General features: G+C 40.8%; 1 protein-coding gene across 1 annotated transcript in view; it reads left to right on the forward strand.

The window, feature by feature from the left end:
• The first annotated feature begins 5035 nt into the window (after window positions 1–5035).
• The window catches only part of STAB2 (stabilin 2), an 89136-nt gene continuing 73221 nt past the window's right edge, over window positions 5036–20950 (forward strand). The window contains exons 1-8 of the mRNA XM_033008027.2: window positions 5036–5119; window positions 9545–9678; window positions 10592–10707; window positions 14688–14773; window positions 15671–15740; window positions 17517–17612; window positions 17904–18029; window positions 20031–20227. Of these exons, the coding sequence (XP_032863918.2) occupies window positions 5036–5119; window positions 9545–9678; window positions 10592–10707; window positions 14688–14773; window positions 15671–15740; window positions 17517–17612; window positions 17904–18029; window positions 20031–20227 (909 nt within the window). The remainder of the gene's footprint in view (window positions 5120–9544; window positions 9679–10591; window positions 10708–14687; window positions 14774–15670; window positions 15741–17516; window positions 17613–17903; window positions 18030–20030; window positions 20228–20950) is intronic.

Here is a 20950-nt window from a genome sequence, read left to right on the forward strand (position 1 = left end):
GCTTGAGCATGACTTTCATTTTTTTAAGCAACATGTTATTATCACATGAAAAGGTATCAGAAATACCTGTAAGCAGCCCCTAATTTTGTGGTCGTTCCCTCTAGAGCATGGTGCTGACAATAAGCTCAGCCTTGTAGCTCCCCCACCTAACACCCCCTTAAAATTTGTAGTAAATAACATTGTCCAAGCTAGTGCAATGTACACTACTCTCCTCATGTCTCCCTAGCAAAGCCCTCTCTGCCACGGCCTCAGCTAGAATGTCTTTTGTTTACAATTTCACCAGCTGAAAGACTCTTTTGAGAACAAAAAAAAAAAAAAAAAAAAAAAAAGAGGGGAAAGAAAGAAAGCTGAAGAGGCCACTATGAGGATCTAATCTATGGCTAAGACCACCCCTTGACTGGCAGTCTGCATTGCCATCAGCTGTATGCATCATGAACACATTTGAGTTTAGATCAGCTGTCTGTGCCTTCTCCCTCATTAACATTGATAAAAGCGATGGCCTCTGCCAGGCGCACGGCATTCCTCAGCATACCAGCTGCAGCTCTATCTTAATGCATCCTATGGGCTTGGAGAATTAATTAGTTCTGATAGTCACCATGTTTCAAAATGATGGCTGTCATAACCCCGCAGATAAAATTACACACTCCTAGAATTTTCCACATTGCCCATTCAGACTCTCCGTAGGCCACCGTTGGCCTCCTCAGATGTATGGCACTGGAAAGATTTAACTTGCCATACCTTTTTTTTTAATCTCTTTGTTACGTTCCAATTAAGCCTGTGTTAATCAAAGGCAGTATTTCCCAAATATCTCCCCCCGCCCCAAGCCTCCTCCTAGGCAACATGATGTTTGTGCCCCCCTTCCTCCTATCTACAATTAGCATTCAGACGTTTCTCGGCAGAGTCAAAGCCTCCCTCCCCCTAGGAAGCTTTCTTCTTCCAAGTACAGTTTATCTTTTCCTACCCCTCTGCAAGGTGCTTTAGCCAGTTTCCAAACAAAGAGCAAAGTGACTTTCCTCAGACAAGCAAAGCCTCAAACTGTATTCAAACACCCCCAGGACAGTTTTCCTGCTGTGAAAGCTTCTAAAACAGGAGCCACATACAGTAAATACCAATAATTAATTTATTTTCTGCTGACCACTTTCAATTTACTAAGTAAGAATATTAAGTTTAGCTCAAGACTACTCTCACCCTTGACACTCTCTAAGGCCTCACTAACAAGGCTGTTCCCTTGGTAGAGGAGCTGGTAGGGTGGGACATACCAGAAAAGCAGTACCAGCTTTTATTATGCAGAGCTCCTGAATGTTCAGGCTGCAATGGCTATTCTTCAAAATGTTTATATTTCTTTTTATTTCTTCCTCTAAAATGGTGCTTTTGTCATATGATTGTTTCTGAAATGGCTGAGCTTTATATGAGTCTCTGAGAGCTCATCGTATGCCATTCGGCCATCTCTGGTTGAGAGCGCTTCACATTCAGAAAGTTCAGGGGAACAATATACAGTGTGAGTCATGTAGTCAAAAATCAATTTAAAAATTTTAAAAATGCAAGAAATTATGTTGTTATCAAAGCTATGTAGAGGAAGGTGAGTGTTGCAGCCACCATGTCTGTACCTCCACTGTTTTTTATTCTTTTAATCTGACTTATGCACCAGATGCCTGGCTCGGAGAAAGAACAGCTAGCTCATTGTAACATTGAAATAAGTTGCAGCACAAAACATCGTTTTCAGAAACACCTACCTAACAGAACCATCACATTTTCTCTGGTTGGTTAACATTTTCAGCACAGAAATAGGAGCAGGAACTTGGAGAGAGGCAGTAGGTGGATGAAGAAAGTAAAAAGGCAACCAGCTCACATCTACTTAAAGTAGGAGCATCCAGACCAGGAATGCAATAGCAGAGCAGAAGGCGGCTGTGACACATGCAAGTGTATGCCACAGCCCATGGTATTTGCAGTATTACAGCACACACAATGACTCTTACTAATCTTTTGCACCAGCCTGCTTTCAATCTGGAAGTTTACAGAGGTACAAGGGTGACTAGCAGCTGAGACATGAAGCATCCAAGTGGCCAGGCTATCCCCAGGGAGGCTTGGCAGGGCTCCTCCATGTCAAATTGATCCCAGCCTTCAGGTGTATCTGTGCCCACAGTCACTGTCACCCCCACATTCTTTGCTCCCACTTCCCTCACTTGTATTAACATTATTTTAAAAAAATCCAAGGGGACCAACCCCACAGACACATCTGTATTTGATATTTGTTATCTAAGGCTTCCTAAATTTTCACCTTCTTGTATGAACCAAAGAGATCCAAGACCTCTCCACCACTCCAGATGGACACAGAAAGAGGTATAGCACAAAGCTAAAATAAAATATCCCGCTAAAGCCAGGAAAAAATTAAGGGTAGGAAATGCAAGAGCACAAAGGTCTCAGCTGAGCTGTATAAGCAGCAAGATAACGAGAATGGGATAGCTTGCCACCACGACCCTGGAGGGGGGGGACAGCCCCAAAAATACATGGGCTGGACGGCCAGGTCAGGATACAAACATGTCAAGGGCAGGAGTTGGAGGATGGCCAAGACGAAAGTCGGCACAAGTGCAGCAATGAGCAGGATGACTGGTGAAGTCCCCCGGGGGATCCCAGAGGTGTGCAGGGCTCTCGGCGCTCTGTGGCCCAGGCACCAGCAGGGGAAGGGGAGGGAGGATGCGGGTCCCAGCCCGCAGACACCACTACTGTCACGTTTCTAAAAGCAAAGGGCAAAACCTGGCGGACAGGGCTTCCTGCCCATGCCAATGGCGTGCCAGCACCCAACACCAGCACAGACAACAGTGCTGGAGGCAGCGGCTGCCCAGTACCACCAAGGCAGCCTCGTCTCGAGCAAGGTGTCACGCCAGGTCCCCAGCTGGCTAGCGGGTATGCTGCCATACTGCACAGCCTGCTTTGACTGCTGGGTGCCACCTTCCCACTACCCAAGTTCCCAGGGAGCCCCATCCTGTGTGCCGGGTGACATACTGGCCTGTACTTCTGCCCAGAGTGGGGCAGGAGCCGGCCAGGCAGAGTTACAGTTAGAGCCTGGCACAGCCTGTAATTAACCCCCACGAACAAGGAAAATCTCTGTCACCAACACAAAGAAAGGGTGCCCAGTCCCTCCAGAGCAGGGAAAGCAGCGGTCATCAGGGTGCTTAGCGGGGGGCCCATGCTTCAACACAAAGGGAGAGGAAAGAAAGGGAAAAAGGGTTTACTTCACCCAAATGGCTATATGGGAGGTAAGAGCAGATAACAAGAGAGCTGATGTGTGTTGCTTTTTATCTCAATCTACAGGACAGGAAAGGGACATGCTTGATTTACAGCTCCTTTCATCACTGGGCTGAAATGGCAACAGGCAAGAAACACAGATGACCTCGAGCTGCTGCAGAAGCTGTTCGGCTCCTGCCATCACACACGCAGGGACCAGGCAGACGTGGTTTGCCTGGGTAGAGCAGACCCTGCACAGGCAGCCACCCTGCCCACATGCCAGCAAGGCACAGCTGCAGAAGAGGAGAACAGGGTGCAGCCATGGGCTGCCAGCACACAGGAGAGGAGAGGAGATCTGCCAGGATTCTGCTCTTTTGGAGAATATCCAAACCATTCCTTCAGCCAGGCCAGATTGTACATTGTATGCAAAACCAAAGTAACATGAAAGGCCTTGACCTCAGAAAAGAGAAATGGCACTTCTCAGGGCCATATATACCGTCAGCATGTACATCACAACCCCCGGCTGTTATCTTGTCTGCATAAACAAGATATGATTTACTTCCCTCATCGTATAGCAGAAAGGAACAGGATCTGATGAGTGCGCAGGAAACATCTTTCCCTACCATCTCCTACCAGCAATTTTGCAGTATTCAGAGTGTATAACAAAAGTAGATGAATTTGTGTATTATATGTGTATCTCCACTGAGTTCTTTAGGAAAAAATACAGAGTTCAGGATAATAGGTTACAACTGCATCAAACGTTACATTTGTGGTATAAAGGTGGATACAGCATCTAGATGTGACTAAAAATAGGAATATGGAAGAAAACACTATGTTTACTGTGGACTCTTCAAAAACTTAACCTAGCTTCAAAGCACAACTTTGTATTAAGACACTCTTATGGAGTGACTTCAAATGACTGAAAAATGATAACATCAGTGGCACAAAGCAAAGCTGACAAAATGTAGCCAGCACAATTATTCAGTATTTAACATGAGAGAAGCTGCCCTTACAAGGCTGACCAGAGCAGCAGCAAAGAGCAACACTAGAAAAGAGCTGAACAACTAAGAGAAACAGTCTTGCTTTTGGCAAATCAAAATGTCTACTCTTCCCTCCTAATCATATGCAAATAACATAGCTGAGCTACTTTTCCTCTGCTTAGCTCCAGGAAACCAGTCAAAATGATTTAACAAAAATAGCAAAAAGTAAAAAAAGAATCCCCCCTTTTTATCTGGCTGACCAAAGCTGTAAGATGTTCTTTTGGCCTCCTGAGATAAAGTCAATAGTATTTCTTCCAGAATCACACTCAGGGAACCACCCTTATATTATTAGGAATGATAAGCCAACTTCCAGAGATCCTTTGCTCTGCCTTAGTCAGTTGAACAAATGTTAATGATAACAAGCACAGCAATTACTCCAGTCCCCTATCCATGCCCACCTAAAAGAAGAAAACATCTTCTGTCATAACAGCTCAGTGTCCTTGGTTTTGTGCTGTCAACAGCTTTAGAGAGAGGGATAAATGAACAGAGCCCTGTCAGGATATCCTGTCATTCAGTTGGGAAGGGTTTATTCAGCTTTGCTGTGAAAACTTTTGGCAAATACCCTGCATTTTCAAATTTTTCTTGCCTGTAGGCAAGGTCCACATACTGTATCCTCCACTCATTTTCCTCCAGAAAGACAAGAATCCTGTTAAACTATTTCCCTAAGAATGCAGAAGAAATAGCACCTCTAACAAACATCACTTTACATCAGAATTTTAGTTTTTGTGTCTGGAGGGCTCTGAAGAAAAAAAAGAATCAAGTTCTTCACAATGGAAAAAAATCCAGTTGTTTTATTCTTTTTGGCTTTTTTAGCTGCAGTGAAACTGTGTTTGACATCACAAGTCCCAGATGAGGTAAGAAGTAGCTTTTTATTTAAGTAATGAATTATTATGTCTGTATTACACTATAGGGGTGGGGGTTGTTCCACTGTTATTGAGATAATTGTTATTAGATACCATATTTTATAGAAGAAAAACCCACTTTAATAGTCACTGATGCATATGACACTGAATTATAAACTAAGAGCTCTGTACATCAGTCCTCTGAAATAAGAGAAATGCATCTGTTTATTCCACATGGGAATTGGGCTCAAAGGATATGTCGTGAATACACTGAAAAAGTCTGTAGAAAATGGCAAATGTAGCAAAAGACTGTACCTGACACATTCATCAAAAGCAACAAAAGACAACATTAGAATTTCTGACAAGTCAGAAGATGAAAGCAGAAAGTTTTCCAAAGTGAAAATTATCCACTCTACTAACCACAAGAAGTAAAAGCTGTTTTGGGGATGGGGGGGGGGGGGGGCGGGAAATCTAAGGAATTCAGCTGTTCGAAGTAATTGTACAGAGTTATAAATTTAAGTAAAATATTTGTAGACTTTTGGGGTAGTAGTGCATTTATCACGTACAAATCCTGTGGATCTGTGGTATTTCACAAAATCTGTTTTCAGTACCCTTGTAGAGAGGCAGAAAGTGTTGGGTTACAAATCTGAGACAGGAGCTCAACAGCAAGACATTCACTCATCTAAAGTGTCTCACAACATGATGCTTTAAATTACTGCGTTCTGGAGGAAAAACACTTGTAGAAGAGGAAACAAAAGGACAGGGAGAAATTGGGGGGGGGGGGGGGGGGAGAGGGAAGTCACTCAGGTTATTTTTTTGTTGTTACTTGGTTGGTTGTTTTTTTTTACATGGAAGTATACTTTTAAAAGTACAAACAAATACTGGGAAATGTGTTAAACTTATTCTATCTCTAAAAAAAGAGCTTCCATTTTCCCTAACAGCAAAAAGGGAAAACAAGGAAATGGAAGAAATTGGAAATAGCCCAACCGTTCCAAAACAAATAGTGTTTTATATCTGGTGATAGGGAAAGGATATAACTTATTTTTATTTAGATTTTACCTTTTCAAAATCTCTTTGAATTTTCTTTTTCCAAAAATTAAATTTTGTGAGGTGTCTTTTTGATGGCAATTTCTGCAATGAGATAATTGCAGCCACTCCTACCAACAGCTTTTTCACTTCTGAACCTGAATATCCTACAAGCCCAGCAGTTTGTCCAGCCTCAAATTCTTAATGGCTTACACCGAGCACCTGCGAGGAGCAGGGCTTCAGCAGCACACTTGGCTAAAGACTCAGAAAAAACAGCCAACGCTCTAAGTTTATGATTCTTCAACACTAACAGTGCTGATTTGACTCAGTGGAAATGCTCATAGGAGTCAAGGTGCCTGGACTGGGCGTTTGTGCTGTGTTGGTTCTTGCTCTCATGCAATGAGTCATCTCTCATTAAGGATGGGCCATTAAGGTGGCTGCAGTGGTGCTGAGCACCAGGGTTTTGAAAGGCTTGAGGCATTCAAGCCCCCTTGTGTTGGTGCTCTGTGAGGTGGTTTTGGATGGGAAACGAAGTGCAGAGTCGCTCTGGTTTGAGTTTGTGGGAGCCACCTTAGACCTAAAGCCCTAAGAGCCAGGTCAGTCCAGTGCCCCACCAGCACCTGGTGCTGCCAAGAGGGCAGGGGTGCTGCTCAATCTTCCCAGCATGGCACTGCTTGCTGCTGCTTTGCTAAGTGCCTCGTTAAGCTGTATCCACGTTATGCCCACATCTGGAAAAAGGTCTCAATTTTATTTCAGATGCCTAAAATACATCTCTCTAACAGTAAGAGGTTTCACTACCCAAGTAGTCAATTGTTACCCAGATCAGATTTCAACAGCACATTTATAAAGACTAAAATTTGACAACTAAATAGATGTTGAAATGTACTTATAACTGGGCAACAACTACCACGTAGTGTCCCTCAGAGCTCATGAAACCTAATCTCCTTATCAGCGTCTGTGATACATCTACACAATCTTCATTACTGAAACATGCTGCTATCACAAACACTGAAGGAAGGATAACTAACAAGGGGAGAAACTGCTGGGGCGAGGGCTTCATCCAGGACTACCAGGCTGTGGCACATGTAGAAATCCTGCCCAAGGGACCAGTACACTCACCCAGACCAACCGTGAGGTTCTGCAAAGAAGTTGCAGCATCCCATATATTCCCAGAATGTCCAGTACTATCTGGACAGCACAGGGTTGCATTTGCACATATGTTGTTTGAGGATCCCTGGACAGAAATACTGGAGGATATCCAATGAGCAACACATAAAAGCACTGCGATGAGCTCCATCCTTGGAACTTATGGTCTGGAATACACCCTGCATAGCAAATGACCTGAAACTCCTGCTGTGCTGCTGCTGGACAAAGGGTTAACGGTTGATTTGCCAAGGCAGGGGACAGACACCTCTGAAGGGGGAGTATGCAGATCCCATTCGTGTGCACAGGAACTACCCAGACAGGCTGGGTCTGACACTCCCCGTCCAGGTGGACTATTGGCAAACTGGGCAGGCTCTGGCGGAGAGCTGGGGCATGACTCAAGAATTGGGAAAAAGGAACCATGGCAGGGAATTCGAGAAATGTTATTTATTTAGGTGCACAAAGAAAATGTATTTTGATCTCAGACTGTAAGTATTCATAGGAAGGGAGTAGTAAACATTGTAACAGAACAGATTCCTACATGTCATGCAAGTTACAGAAGAGCAATGTCTGGAGACCGAAGCAAAACCATCACTAACAAATTACAACAGAAGCAGCATGCCATGGTTTGTTTTTCCACAACTGACCATTTCAAAATCAAATTAATGCTTTCTAAAAATTCTTCTTGTTCAAACTAAATTTCATGCAAGAAACTCCATTATCCTGTATCACGCTCCTCTGGTATAATTGTCCTGGCTTTGTAAGTTGGGAAGCTACTTAAAAAGTCCACAGACAACTATTGACATATATAAATATTTTCAAGTGGATGATGCTTCTAGAACCGGCCCCTACACACATATACACATGCATGCACGCACACACACAGTGGGCAGGCATGGTTTTTCAAGACCAGCATTAAGCATTTCCTCACATTGGCCCGATAATGATTCAGACATTGCCTTAATTGACTACTTGACTGCTTAATTGAAATCCCATTCAGAGAGTTAATTTCAATTCTATTGTGTCAGATAGGAAGTCTCTCATGGTCAATATTGCTTGAGTGAGTTAAGACCACCTAAACGGGTCCATACTTAGAGAACGGTGGATAAAAGATTATCTTGGAACAGAAAATTAAGCGCTTCACAGTACTTCCTCTCCAAGAATGATGATGTAATTTATTACTTTTTTTTGTTTTTTAAAGATCATATTTTGCATTAGATCATTTCTCATCATTTGTGAATTATGAACTTCTACAGATACTCACCAGGAAGAAAGAAGATGAAGCCAACTTTAGATGGAGTTCAGCAAAGACTTTTTACCTTAACATAAGCTGACTGTTTTAGTATTGGGAAACACAGTTTTTGGTATATAGACATTTTCAAATCTGTGATTTCTACAACCACAAAGTACAATGCCACCACTGTGACAATACCTTAAGCTTTTTCTCCTTTTTGCCAACTTCTCGAGTCATTTGTCAGATTTGCATTCTTGAAACTGGGACCTCCACAGCAAGGGACGTAAACCCTTGGCATTTGAGCTAGAGGACTACAGACAGGTTTCCCAAGCTGGGCCAGTTCCTTCTGTGGCTTTCTCAGGTCAAAAAAGAAGAGTCTGCTCTCCTCAGTGTGCTCTAGTGGAGTCAGGCCTATAACTTCTGCCAGACTTGAATGCAAAGCTACACATCATTCTTTTACACCAATTTGAAAATACCAGCCATAGTTCTTTAGTTCGATAGGCTGGTGCTGATAATATGAAACTTGCTTCTGAGATGAACAAAGGCTTCTGCTGTGCTCTGTGTGCACGGAGACACAAGCAACTTCCTCCACACCTTATGTTTAGTTTTGCCATTGAATGGAGAAGGCACTTGATGGCACTTCTCTTTCTCCATCTGCTTTGGGTTTGCGAAGCAACTTCAGAACTAACACTTTGTAGGCTGATGCTGTTTCAGTAATTTGGCTTTTAAGTCTGCTGAACTTAGCATTTGTTGATAAAGTATTCTTAGGAGAAACATGACACTTAGAAGGGTTTACCCTGCAGTGGTTGGACCTATTTTGTGCAGACAAGACTACTGCAGAGCCCTAATATGTGGTCTGTTACCTAGTTTAAATCCAGAGCAGGGAACCCCTGCTGAACAGGGTAGAGCTTGGGACTGTGAGTGAGAACAAAGCTGAGTTAAATTTGTCATTTTTCAGCAATGCCACTGGGGGCAGTGTTAAACCAGCTCAGAGAACTTTTTCTGTCTTTTTAATTAATCTTCTCTTATTGCAGGTGAAGAAGCAATGTGATCAAAAGCTGCTCATTCGAATGAAAACTGACTGTGTACCTTGCTCTTTAAACTTCAAAACCCAGTGCCCTGCTGGTTATACCAAAATCACCAATGGCACTGGGATACCAGATTGCAGGTATCTATCTCTTCTGTTAGAGCTTTTCTTCATGAATATTGTTCTCCATGAATTAGAAAATGTTAATTCATATTACAAATGCTCTAGCCTATGCAATTTTTTTAAGGAACATTTACCATTGGCTTCACCAACTCCAGAACTCAAGCTACACTCAGAGTACTTTAAACGTAAAGTTAATCAACAATTGTATAAGAGGAAAGTAAACATTGTTATCGATAGTCTATCAGATTTTTTGAGTGATATCATAAAATCATTTCCTTGTTTACTCTGCATACTTGATATGAATTATATATGATAATATATATTTATCATATGGTATTTACATAAATTACATATCACTCATATCATGTATTATCACATAAATAACAGCATTTTCAAACTGCCAGACTGGGAAGGTGTTGGGGGTGAAGGGCAGGAAAAAATATCTCAAAACAAATTTGAAATCTTCTCTTTCAGATTGAAAAAAAAAAAAAAAAAAAACAAAGCAATATTTTAGGGAAAATGTAACTCTTTTGAGCTTAGTTAGTATTTTAAGAATCTTGATATTAAATAATTTTTAAAATACTTTTGCAAATCAAAACTTAGAGAAAGCTGCAGTGGTTTAGGTTGCAGAAATGAAAAAAATAAATAGATAGATAGATAGATAGATAGATAGATAGATAGATAGATAGATAGATAGATAGATAGATAGATAGATAGATAAATATACTACACAAAAGAAACAGCTCCAAGGATCTTTTTAGACCTTGGTGTGTAATGTATGTTTTAATGAAGAAAAAATGGGCAGATCAACAGAACTAAGCTTAAAGTGCTGTTGTCTGACACTAAAAGGAGAAAAAGAGGTTAAGAATTTAATTTTTCCCCACAAGAGGCTTTTAAGTACTTTAAAACAGCTCCAACTTCTTTTCCTCAGGTATTACCTAGAAATTAAAACACACATACTGTCTTTTCCGGGATGTCGGCATCATTGTATGAAAGAGTTTGAACAACCTGAGTGCTGCCAGGGACACTGGGGCCCAGATTGCATGGGTAAGCTCTTTTCTTTTTGGTAGAATTTGAGAAGTAAAGCAGTGATTTTTCTTCTTTTCAGAAACTACTGCCATGAGAGGTTTTCTCCTCAGAGCTTATTATAAGAGTAGAAGAAAACAGCAGCTTTAAGCCAAAATTTAGAGGATTTGGAGAAAAACACATATTCGTAGCTTCATTTAAAAATAAAAAAATCATAAAGAAGTACAAAAAACTCACAGATCCCCTTTGGTTTTGAGATTTTGAGATTTTTCCAAACAAATAATTTCAGTTGATGCCTGCAAAATGACTTTTCATTTGGGAGGATCCCCACAACAAATTTAAAAATTAAAGTTTTCAAACTGCAAGATTAAGCGTTTCATTTGAGGTCAAAAACATGCTCATCTGAGTCTGAAATATTTCCAAATCTCTTTAATTATTTAATTTTTGATGCAGGGAGGGTCTTTTCTTTCAGTTCAACTTGAAACAGTTTTTTCCTTCCAAGACTTTTGAACTTCCATCGAATGCTGAAGGACATTATTGAAGCAGAGGTTATCAGTAGTGCCTCTCCTCCCGCTGCCCCTTCCTCAGGAAAAGCCTTTCAGCACCTCCACAAGTGCATCAAATCTCAGACGACTGACATGGGCATCAAGACCCTCAGAGGAAGTTTCCCTGCCCAGACAGAGCATTTCCTCCTTTAGTTAAGGGGGTCAAGGTCTGGTTCAATGTCTTCGAAGTCCTTTTGTCCACAAAATAGATAAAAAAGTTATTTTAGCATGGCCCAATCTATGATTTAAATACCAATCATTTATCTACTTGGGCAAAATAGTCAAAATCCAATTTACAGCTATTTCTACAGAAAAGGTAGGCAAATAACTGAGTATGTAGTGTGTGGTCCCGTCTTCTTCTGGAGATAACCACTCGTGTGGCGATTTACCATTTTTCCACCAAATGCACCCTAAGTGCCTGGTAGGAAGGCAACGCTGCGTGTGATTGTCATGCCATACTTCAGGGTGCTCTGGGAGGCAACACGAGAGGCATGGGTGCTTCTAGAGAGGGGCAGATCTCACTGCCCCTGAGCTGGAGCCCAGCCTGCACCGCCGTGGGCAGGAGGCTGCAGAGGCAAGGAAGCCCTCTCTTCCTTTGGACAAGATTCCTGGACCCAAAAAGTAAAGAATCAAGGTCTCAGCATTGTTTCTGCTGACATTTGGAGGAAGAAAATAGCTCTTTGCATTATCTCAATATCAAGAGCATACGGCATTCCTTGAAATATTTGGAGGAAAGCCTGTCCTTCGTGAGGCCAGAGAAAAATCTCTGACTAGGGGTGTACTCCACATTTAGCATCTGATGGCAATGACAAAATAGGTCTTAAATAGCACTCTGACTTCCATAAATGATAGCACATGCTGAAATACAGTGTGCATGAAAGTTGCTTTGTCCCCTTCTCTCCCCACAAATCGCCTCAAGCCAACCAATCGTACACCCATCCCTTCATAAAAAGTTGTCAAGGGAAAAGAAAAGTACCAGGGGGAAAAGGTCCAGGAGAAAAGAGCACAACCTTTTATCATTGCTGGTATCATCTAACCACAGATACTACAGCTGATGGAGCTCAGATATCCCACATGTGTAACTGATGGGCTTCAGCAGGAGCTATTCCCCACCCCAGCTCAGGTTCTCACTCTGGACAAATATTTGCATGGCTCCAAAGAAAAGCCTGGGTACCAACTGAAAGGTGTATGGTATGAGCAACTGAGTAGAAAGCACTGTAAGAATAAACAAAACAAAACAAAAAAGAAATAAAAGGAAAAATATAAAAGGCCAAGAGGAAAGATAATAAACCTAATTCTATCAAATTATATGGTCCAAAATACACCTTCACAAGTTCTACCTTCAGCCTTCAGGGAGTCGGGTGAAGAGAAGTAATCCAAGAGGCTGCATTTGAAAACACTTGGGAAGTTCTGAATTAAACTCTATGATGCAAAAAAGCTAATAGGTTTAAGATCTTTTGGCCTAGATATAAGGATTTGGCCTTCATATTCTGACAGCTGTAAGACCTAAGTAGAAGCATCTCTTTCTTACTGCTTTTCAAAAAACTTCCTCAACAAAAGCAGAGGCCTCGCTTCTCTGCCAGCACCGCGCCAGCATCCCGGCCACCGGTGGCCAGGCCAGGCCGCTCACCCGCAGCCCTACCGGCCAGGCCTCGCACTTCACCTGCTTGACCAAACCCAGGCAGCGACCTGGCACCCCGCTAAACCCCCGACAAAGCTGCCCCTCGGCGGTGGCATCAAAGCAAGAGACAAGGGGCAGTGAAGACAGGGGGAAGTGCAATGAAGGCCAACTGCAAAAAAAAACTGTTTTGTCAGCAATTTTAATGTATTCTTTCCTAGAAATTATACCATAAAGTTTACTCTGTCTTCGCGCATTCAATAAAAGCATCAGTGCAGGTAACACCATTTCCATTCAGAGCAAAAATTAAACAGCTTCTGCCTGTGTCAGTCTTAAAGATGGGATTTAGCTATCACATGGTAGCCAGAAAACAAGATTCACTGAAAGCCACTTTAGAGATTAAAGTATATCTATCTATTACTTTACCTCCTTTCTGGTTATTTCATCTCAATTCTTAATAAATCTTTTTATTTCAGCACGGGTTAAATAAACTGCATTAGAATTTTCATCTTCAAATTTATTGGGTTTTCACAAGAAGCTTACTCAGATCCAACAGACTTCACAGACTCATCATTAAGGAACAAATTAAGAAATATTAATAGATTGGTATAAAGACAAAGCCTTCACTAAAATTAGGTGTATACATATACTCATACATTTATTTGCTCATCACTCCGTCCAGATCAAGTTCAATTTCATTAAAATTTCCACATCACATAAACAATCTAAATCAGGATTAAATTACTCAGTGGAAACATAAATCCAGTGCTGCCCATCTCCACCCACACAGAACAAACTGAGACTCATTATAAGCAATAAATCTAACTGTAAAGTACAGCAGAGAACCTGTGAGAGTAGTAGGTGTTTGATCTATTTAGATACCACCTGCATCAGGAGTATAGTACCTAATGGGAGCTCCATTTATGGAAGGGATAAGCTTATGGAAGGGAATCAATAAATCATTTCCATGGAGAGGCTGCACAACTATAAAAAAATAAGGATATTCCTACAGGGGGAAAAGCCTGACAGAACAATCTGACTAAAAATTATTGTAATATGCATGTCCTATAGGCAACATTTCAGTAAAATTTTGAATACTGAAAACGTTCAGCCAAAAGTTAAACTATTTCGATTTGGAAATAGTCATTGTTTCTTATCGCCTCCTCCTAGATGAGGTTTTCAGTCAGGCTGTCTCACCTAGTGTACCACTGCCTGTAATCATGGTTTTAGCATCAGAGGATCTGAAGAGCATAACACATTTTTGGCACAAAAGTTTTACTAGTGACCACAGCACATTGGACAGAAGTAGGTTATGTGATACCCAAATCTCAGTTTCCAAGATCATTTTAATCAAATATCACATTCTTATGGGAGGTAGCGGGGAAAAGGAAATCTTTCCACATAAAGAAAATTCAGTTTGTGCGGAAAAGAAAAAGGTTTATTTAAACACTAACTTGGAATCAAATATAAATCTGACAACAAATTTTCAGAGTTGTATTATCGTACAGAAGACATGGTCAGGCAAACTCCACTTGTATCAAAAAAGCTAACAGTTTAGTGTTTGCAGATGAAGGTGGATCAGCAGGGACAAAACTACTTTTTGTGCTATCCTTTGATTACAGTCACTAGCTTCAGTTCCCAGACTAGAGAGGGTGATGGTCTCCACTGAAGCTGAGATGCTAGTGAAGAGATTCAGGCAGCTGCAAAACAGCAGCCATCACTTGAGGTCCCTGTCTGGCCCAAAACTCTGTAGCTTCCAAGGTTGTCACCCCTAATGTGCAAAGGGAGCATAAGGGTCAGAACGAGTCAAATAATGGCTTCAATATTATCATTTCTAGCATGTCCGGGAGGAGCTGCATCACCATGCAACGGGAGAGGACGCTGCTCTCAAGGTATAAATGGGGATGGAACATGCATTTGTCAGGTATGTCTTTTCTTTCAAACAAAAATATATAACAATAGCATGTAAGCTCGTTAAGAAATAATGCATTGCATAAATACATTAAAGGAAAGCATTTCAGAAACAGCAGAGATGATCTGCTTGCAATTCATTTTTTGCTTGGATTGCACTAATCTTCACACTATTATTTCTACAGATTTGAGCATGTTCAGGTGAAATGATTAAAAAGTTCTTCCATCTTGCCTTCTTTAAACAGGTGTTTTGAGTTCCTCTGTTTTTTAAGTCTGTTGTTACTTATGATGTTTTGCCCTAATTAGAAAGTACCTATACTTAGGACTATACTCTCAATCCAGTGTTCTTTTACTGAGAGTGCAATGTGCAGTGCTTAATAACTTCAGCCAAAAAGATTAAAAAAAAACAAAAACCAAAAAACAAACAAAAAAAACAAAAAACAAAAAAAAAAAACAAAAAAACAAAAAAAAAAAAAAAAAAAAAAACAACCCACAACAAATCTTTTCTACCTCCCCCTCTACTGGATAATCTTTCCATTACATCAAAAGCACATCTGGGGACATGTAAAAAAGAGGCAGTGTGAGAAATAGTCAGACAATACAACCTGACAATCATAAGAATTATTTAGGCATTAGGCTTGATTACTATTATTTAATGATAACTTGATATTTGGAATATCTGATTTGAAGTGTAAGATCTAAAAACTATTTTTAAAAAAGGCGGGGAGAAATTCATTAAAAAGACAATGTTTTCTGGATTGCAGTAGTCATTTCTGATTTGCTGATTGAGCCTTTCATGTTATTTTCTTTTGGCAGCTAAAGATGCTGTTTTCAGTCTGATAAGTGTATATCTATCTGTATATAGACAGATGAGAAATTTATGCTTTTATTTCCATTCTGTAATTCACAGAAAGGGTTTGGTGGGACAGCCTGTGAAAACTGTGATGAAGATAATTTGTTTGGTCCTCACTGCACATCAGGTAAGTTTGAACTTTCTTTATTGAGGTGGGGAAAAGAAGGTGCATGAAAGCTGTATTCATACACTCAGAACACACAGAGAAATGGGTAGAGGATCTAAGGGTTTCCCAGCAAGAGTTGCTGTCTGCTTCAGGGAACACAATAGGAAAAAAAAGAGTATTCTGTGCCAGGGAACTCTGTAATTTGGTTAAAAGGATGGGCTTGGTTTAGGTTTGGGTTTTGTCTGGTGGATTATTTCACTGGTTGGCCATACTTCTATTAGGAAAAACAGGACACAGAGAGGGATCAGAGGTATGTGCACTATTTAAAATGTATACTTATCACAAGTGTATATTTTTGCATAATATTTTCCAGGTTTGCCTGTTTGCTAATGATTTTTAGTATTTTATTTACCTTCCTGACCCCTGCTGAACATTAAGCCAGTAAACCAGAAAACTGCCTGAAAAAAAAAAAAAAAAAAAACACACTAACAAATTCCACTTTAAGTGGTAATAGTTGTTTATCTCCAGGTAAAACTCTTTTTGTCCCCTCAAGATCTACATAAATTTACTTCCACAGAGAGTTACAAATGGCCTCAATTTAAATAATCTGTTGGCTCTTCTACACTAACCCTACAGCACTGCTGAATCAAATGCCCTTTTTCCACCAGCCGTCCACTGGATGCCAGTGTTGATACACAGAAATGTGACTGAGCCAACATATTCATTAAAAGAGGGTACTTGAATTAATTCAATATTGTAAATGTAATTATTTTCCAAGAAGCTACTGGAGGACTCGACTGCATATAAATTTAAGCAACATTTTACCCTTCATGTGTCAGATATTTGAGCTCCTCCAAGTTTTCTAAGCACCTATAAATACTGTGCATCTGAAACTAACCGCTTTTCAGCAATACCCTAGACATTCCTGGCTTTTATATTAGGACTACTAACATAGATAGAATGTTACTAATTATTTACTGTGGGTGATTTGCATGAACACAATAAATGTTGGTAAAGGGAAGAGGATATGCTACATCACTGCAGCTTCAAGTCACCAATACAACCCTAGCTCTTAGAGGCTTTTCCAAGTGTAACTGGAAAGGATCTTTTCAAAAAACATCATTAACCATAATTGAAACCATTATAACTATAAAGCTTTTTAAGTATACTTAGGGCTTCAAAAACCACTTATAAAAGGGCCTCATAGTTGCCTGGACTCTGAATACAGCATCTTGTTCACATATTGTTACAAGGTATGTAATGAGAAAAGACAGAATATAGGAACAGGACCAGAAAAAAGCCTGAGACCTACAGAGTGAATAATTATTCTTTTAACTAAATATATTCGGGGGGAGGGAGGAGGAAAGTCAGAAAACTCATCTATTTTGGAGATGTTTGAAAGACAAACAGAATTGAAGCAAAAATGAGCAATTTAACAGTTATAGAAATTGTCTAAATTATACTATATATTCAATTTTGGCTCAGGATTGTTTATCAAATTTTACAAGTTTTATGGTATTACCAACTAGTCAGTTTGGGTGTTTATAGTGTGTGTCCTGAAGATTTTCAGGCCCAAGGCTATTAACAGCCTGCAAAAATCAATATGTTATTTACTGATGTATGCAACTGTGGGTATTGATCTTCTCATTAATGGAAGCCTATGAAATCAGGAACTCAGGCCAAAGCTTGATTTGGCCAAAGTTGTTGACCAGGACACTATTTGCTATGGGTAACCACTAACAATGTCTTTGTGAACACCACTGTTATTCAGTAAAGCCAATCCATTTCTCCATATAGTCTGTGACTGCGTTCATGGAGTATGCAACAGTGGAATTTCAGGGGATGGAAAATGCACTTGCTTGTCTGGCTACAAAGGGCTCAGATGTGATCAGCGTAAGTAGATTGTTTTCTGTATAAGATATACTCAGTAGCTCTGAAACCATTAGAATTGGTAAGGACAAGTACAAGATTCATCTCAAATTAGTCACTCTAGAGCAACCAAACATACACTTGTGTGTGAGCTCCCATAACCATCATCACCATTTCAATAGCCAGGAAAATTATAATATCAATGGGATTGATGGTCTCTAGATCAGGCATACTTTGAACTAGTATACTGCACAACACAATGCCTCCTGGCACAGCTTGCAGACACGGATTAACCTGTTGCACTCTGTTCCTCAGCAATAGCTGAATGCGAGGCCTTGCGGTGCCCTTCAAACTCCAGATGCACTGCCTCGGGCAAGGATGGAATACAACTGCAATGCATGTGTCTGCCCAGCTACCACAGGGATGGTACACAATGTGAACGTGAGTAATTTTCATGTCCACCAAGTTCTTTGTATACAACATCATTGGTGTTATAGTTCAGATATTGAGTGCACTTTTGTACCAAATTTCATCATCTAATTGTTCTTTGATTCATAACCCAAAGCAGTCTCATGTGCACAAAACGTTTCCTTCATGATGAAACTACACCCTAAAATGTGCTTCAGAAGCACATCAGTCCAACTGGTAACAAGTTGCAGTCCATGCAACCAGACTAAAGCTAGTAAAGCCCCTTGAAATACAGCGTGGACACTGAGTCATCAGCGCTTACAAATCCATTCCTATTACCTCCCTCTACTTGCTGAAGTTCAACCTCATTGTTTGCTTCCATAAAAATCAACAGTAACCAAGGTCTTATGTTTACTGAATATCCATCATGTGGCAGCTCAGCTTCATCACTAAGATAAACTCTACAGGCAAGTAAAGCTCATTTTAGCTTTCATATTTTTTATGAAACAAAGCTAATAGTATCTCAGCTGGAGGTAAAAGTCTATCTTAAAGTTGTCTTTATAGACTCCTCAACTTGCCATTGAATGCTCAAATTAACTACATTACAAGAGTCCAGATTTTCTTTCCTCTACTTAGATTACCTTGCAACACCAGCTCTTCCTTCTAGACCAACTGCAATGAAGAAAATTGTTGTATCTGGTACTGGAAGCACTATTTAGTAAATGTTGGATTGGATCAGGACACAGGTACAATACTTCTTATCCTGTCTAGGACTATCTACATTCAATCCTCTTGGTCCTAACTATGATGTCATCCCCTCCAAGTAGGCTTGAACACCATCCAAGAGCAAGACATCAGAAAGTCACTCCTCAGGGAATGTGATGTTCTTCTAGTAGGCAACATAGACAAGCAACAGACAAAGAAATTTCAGCAACCAGTAGAGAAGGATGCTAATATCACTACCTCTCTTGGGTTTTATATTGATGCAGTCTGTGTGGATATTGCTCCTCTGTCCCAGTGCCTTTAACTACTGAGGTCATTTGTGGCTTAAGCCAGTGTCTTTTACACTTGAATGGCTGAGAAGCAGGGGACAAGCTGCTGCAGCTCAGCTAAGGTCATGAGTGAGGACAGCAGCAACTGCCCCAGACTCTTCTTGTAGGTGGAATTTCTTATGGTCAATTTGAGCATGTGAATATGTGTGTACATGCGTGATTTCATACCAGAACAGAATAGAAGTCTTTAAAGAGTGAAATTGAGCATTGCCAACTCTCTCAGTCCCAGCTGAGGGGGAAGAAAGGGAGGAGGAGAGGGGAAGACAGTGAGCAGCACCACCTTTAAGGTGAGTCCAGGACCTGCCACCTTCCAGCTGCAATGCATCCTTGACCATACCCTAAAATGGGCACAAGGGTATTAGAGGGTGTTCTCCAAGCACTGCTGGACTATGAACAAGGACAAACAACGTCACTGTCTTGAAAAAAAGGGCTCATGGAGCTTCAATGAGCTTCAATCCCAGTCCAGTCCTGAAACTACAGCAGTGTGGAAGACTCGACTGAAGCACTTGTTGGCCGGTTTTCCATATAGCTGAATGGGTGACATTACATTGTTTAATTACCAGAAAGAAATCAGCAAAGGCTTATTGTATTGAGAAATATTTTCCAACTGATCTACCATGCGCTTAAAGCTTGTACAGACTTTGTATCACCTACCTGACCTTCTCTGGTTAAAATCCACCAGAGAACAGGAAAATAGTTGTGATATTTTAATGAGCACATTACACATTTTAATCTGTTTATAACTCAATTTGCCATGTTAAGAGATCATTTCTGTTTAAAAGTAAGCAGTTGGTTGCTACGTTTGTATAAATACATTCCTCCCTTCTGTCTTTGTGCCACCATAATACTTCAGACTTGGCTGTTATGAGAAGTTTAGTCTACCCGGGCTTTGTTTGGCATGCAGGTGCTCTGGAAAATCCTTGCCTTCAATTTCAAAACTGTGGGCAATAATTCATTTACTTCACTTCTTTTTTTTCTCAAGCTATCAACCCATGCTCCAAAAAGATCTGTGATCCTAATGCCGACTGCATTTACCTTGGACCAAATCAGCACAAATGTACCTGTCAAGAAGGTTACAGAGGGGACGGTCAAGTCTGCTTACCCATAGACCCCTGTCAAGCAACATATGGGAATTGCCCTGCACAGTCTACCATTTGCATATATGATGGTCCAGGAAAGGTTAGTATTGAACAGGTGCCCCAGACATTTCCTGTGTCAACTCCCTAGAAAGCAATAACTCTTTCTCTCCAAAAAGAAGCAATGAGGATACAGGAACAGGCCTCAAGGAGGCCAAGCTCTACTCCTAGCTTTGGTATAAGCCCTGTCAGTGACCAGGAGTGAGTCCCTTAACCTCCTTCTCTATGCACCTATGTGGTACTTTCCCCTCCAAAAATGGGAAAGGCATTAGTGTTCTTTTTCCTAGAATATTTTGGCTCAGATTTGCCTCCCCAAAATGAAGGCACTGAAATTAAGCTTCTCCCAGTTAATTTTTCTCTCTTTGACCACAGCGGGATTGTAGGACCAGTAGGCTACTTACACTGGTACCACAGATAAACGCCTACAGTGAACGTATTTAGGAAAGGAGTAATCTGGGTCTTTGAGGACTGCCAATGAAAGGTACCATATAAACGCTGCATACTATTCACACCATCAGGAAGTAGCTCAGGTTTCTGAGTGCAAAACTCCTGACACTGAGAAAAGAAGACTTTAGAAGACTGCTTGTTTTGCCTGCACACCCTGAAGAGCTGAAAAAGGAGTCAGTTACCCAGGGTCATCCTGCAGTTCATGTTCATATAAGTGCTGATACGCCTTGCTCATTAATATGTAATGGCACTTGTTTTGAAAGGCAGAGCACTGTGGGAACGGAGGTAAAAAGTCTGGCCTACCCACACTGATTTTAAA

The sequence above is a fragment of the Tyto alba genome, unplaced genomic scaffold, assembly GCF_018691265.1.
Source record: "Tyto alba isolate M040663 unplaced genomic scaffold, T.alba_DEE_v4.0 Super-Scaffold_2, whole genome shotgun sequence".
Classification (NCBI taxonomy): Eukaryota; Metazoa; Chordata; class Aves; order Strigiformes; family Tytonidae; genus Tyto; species Tyto alba.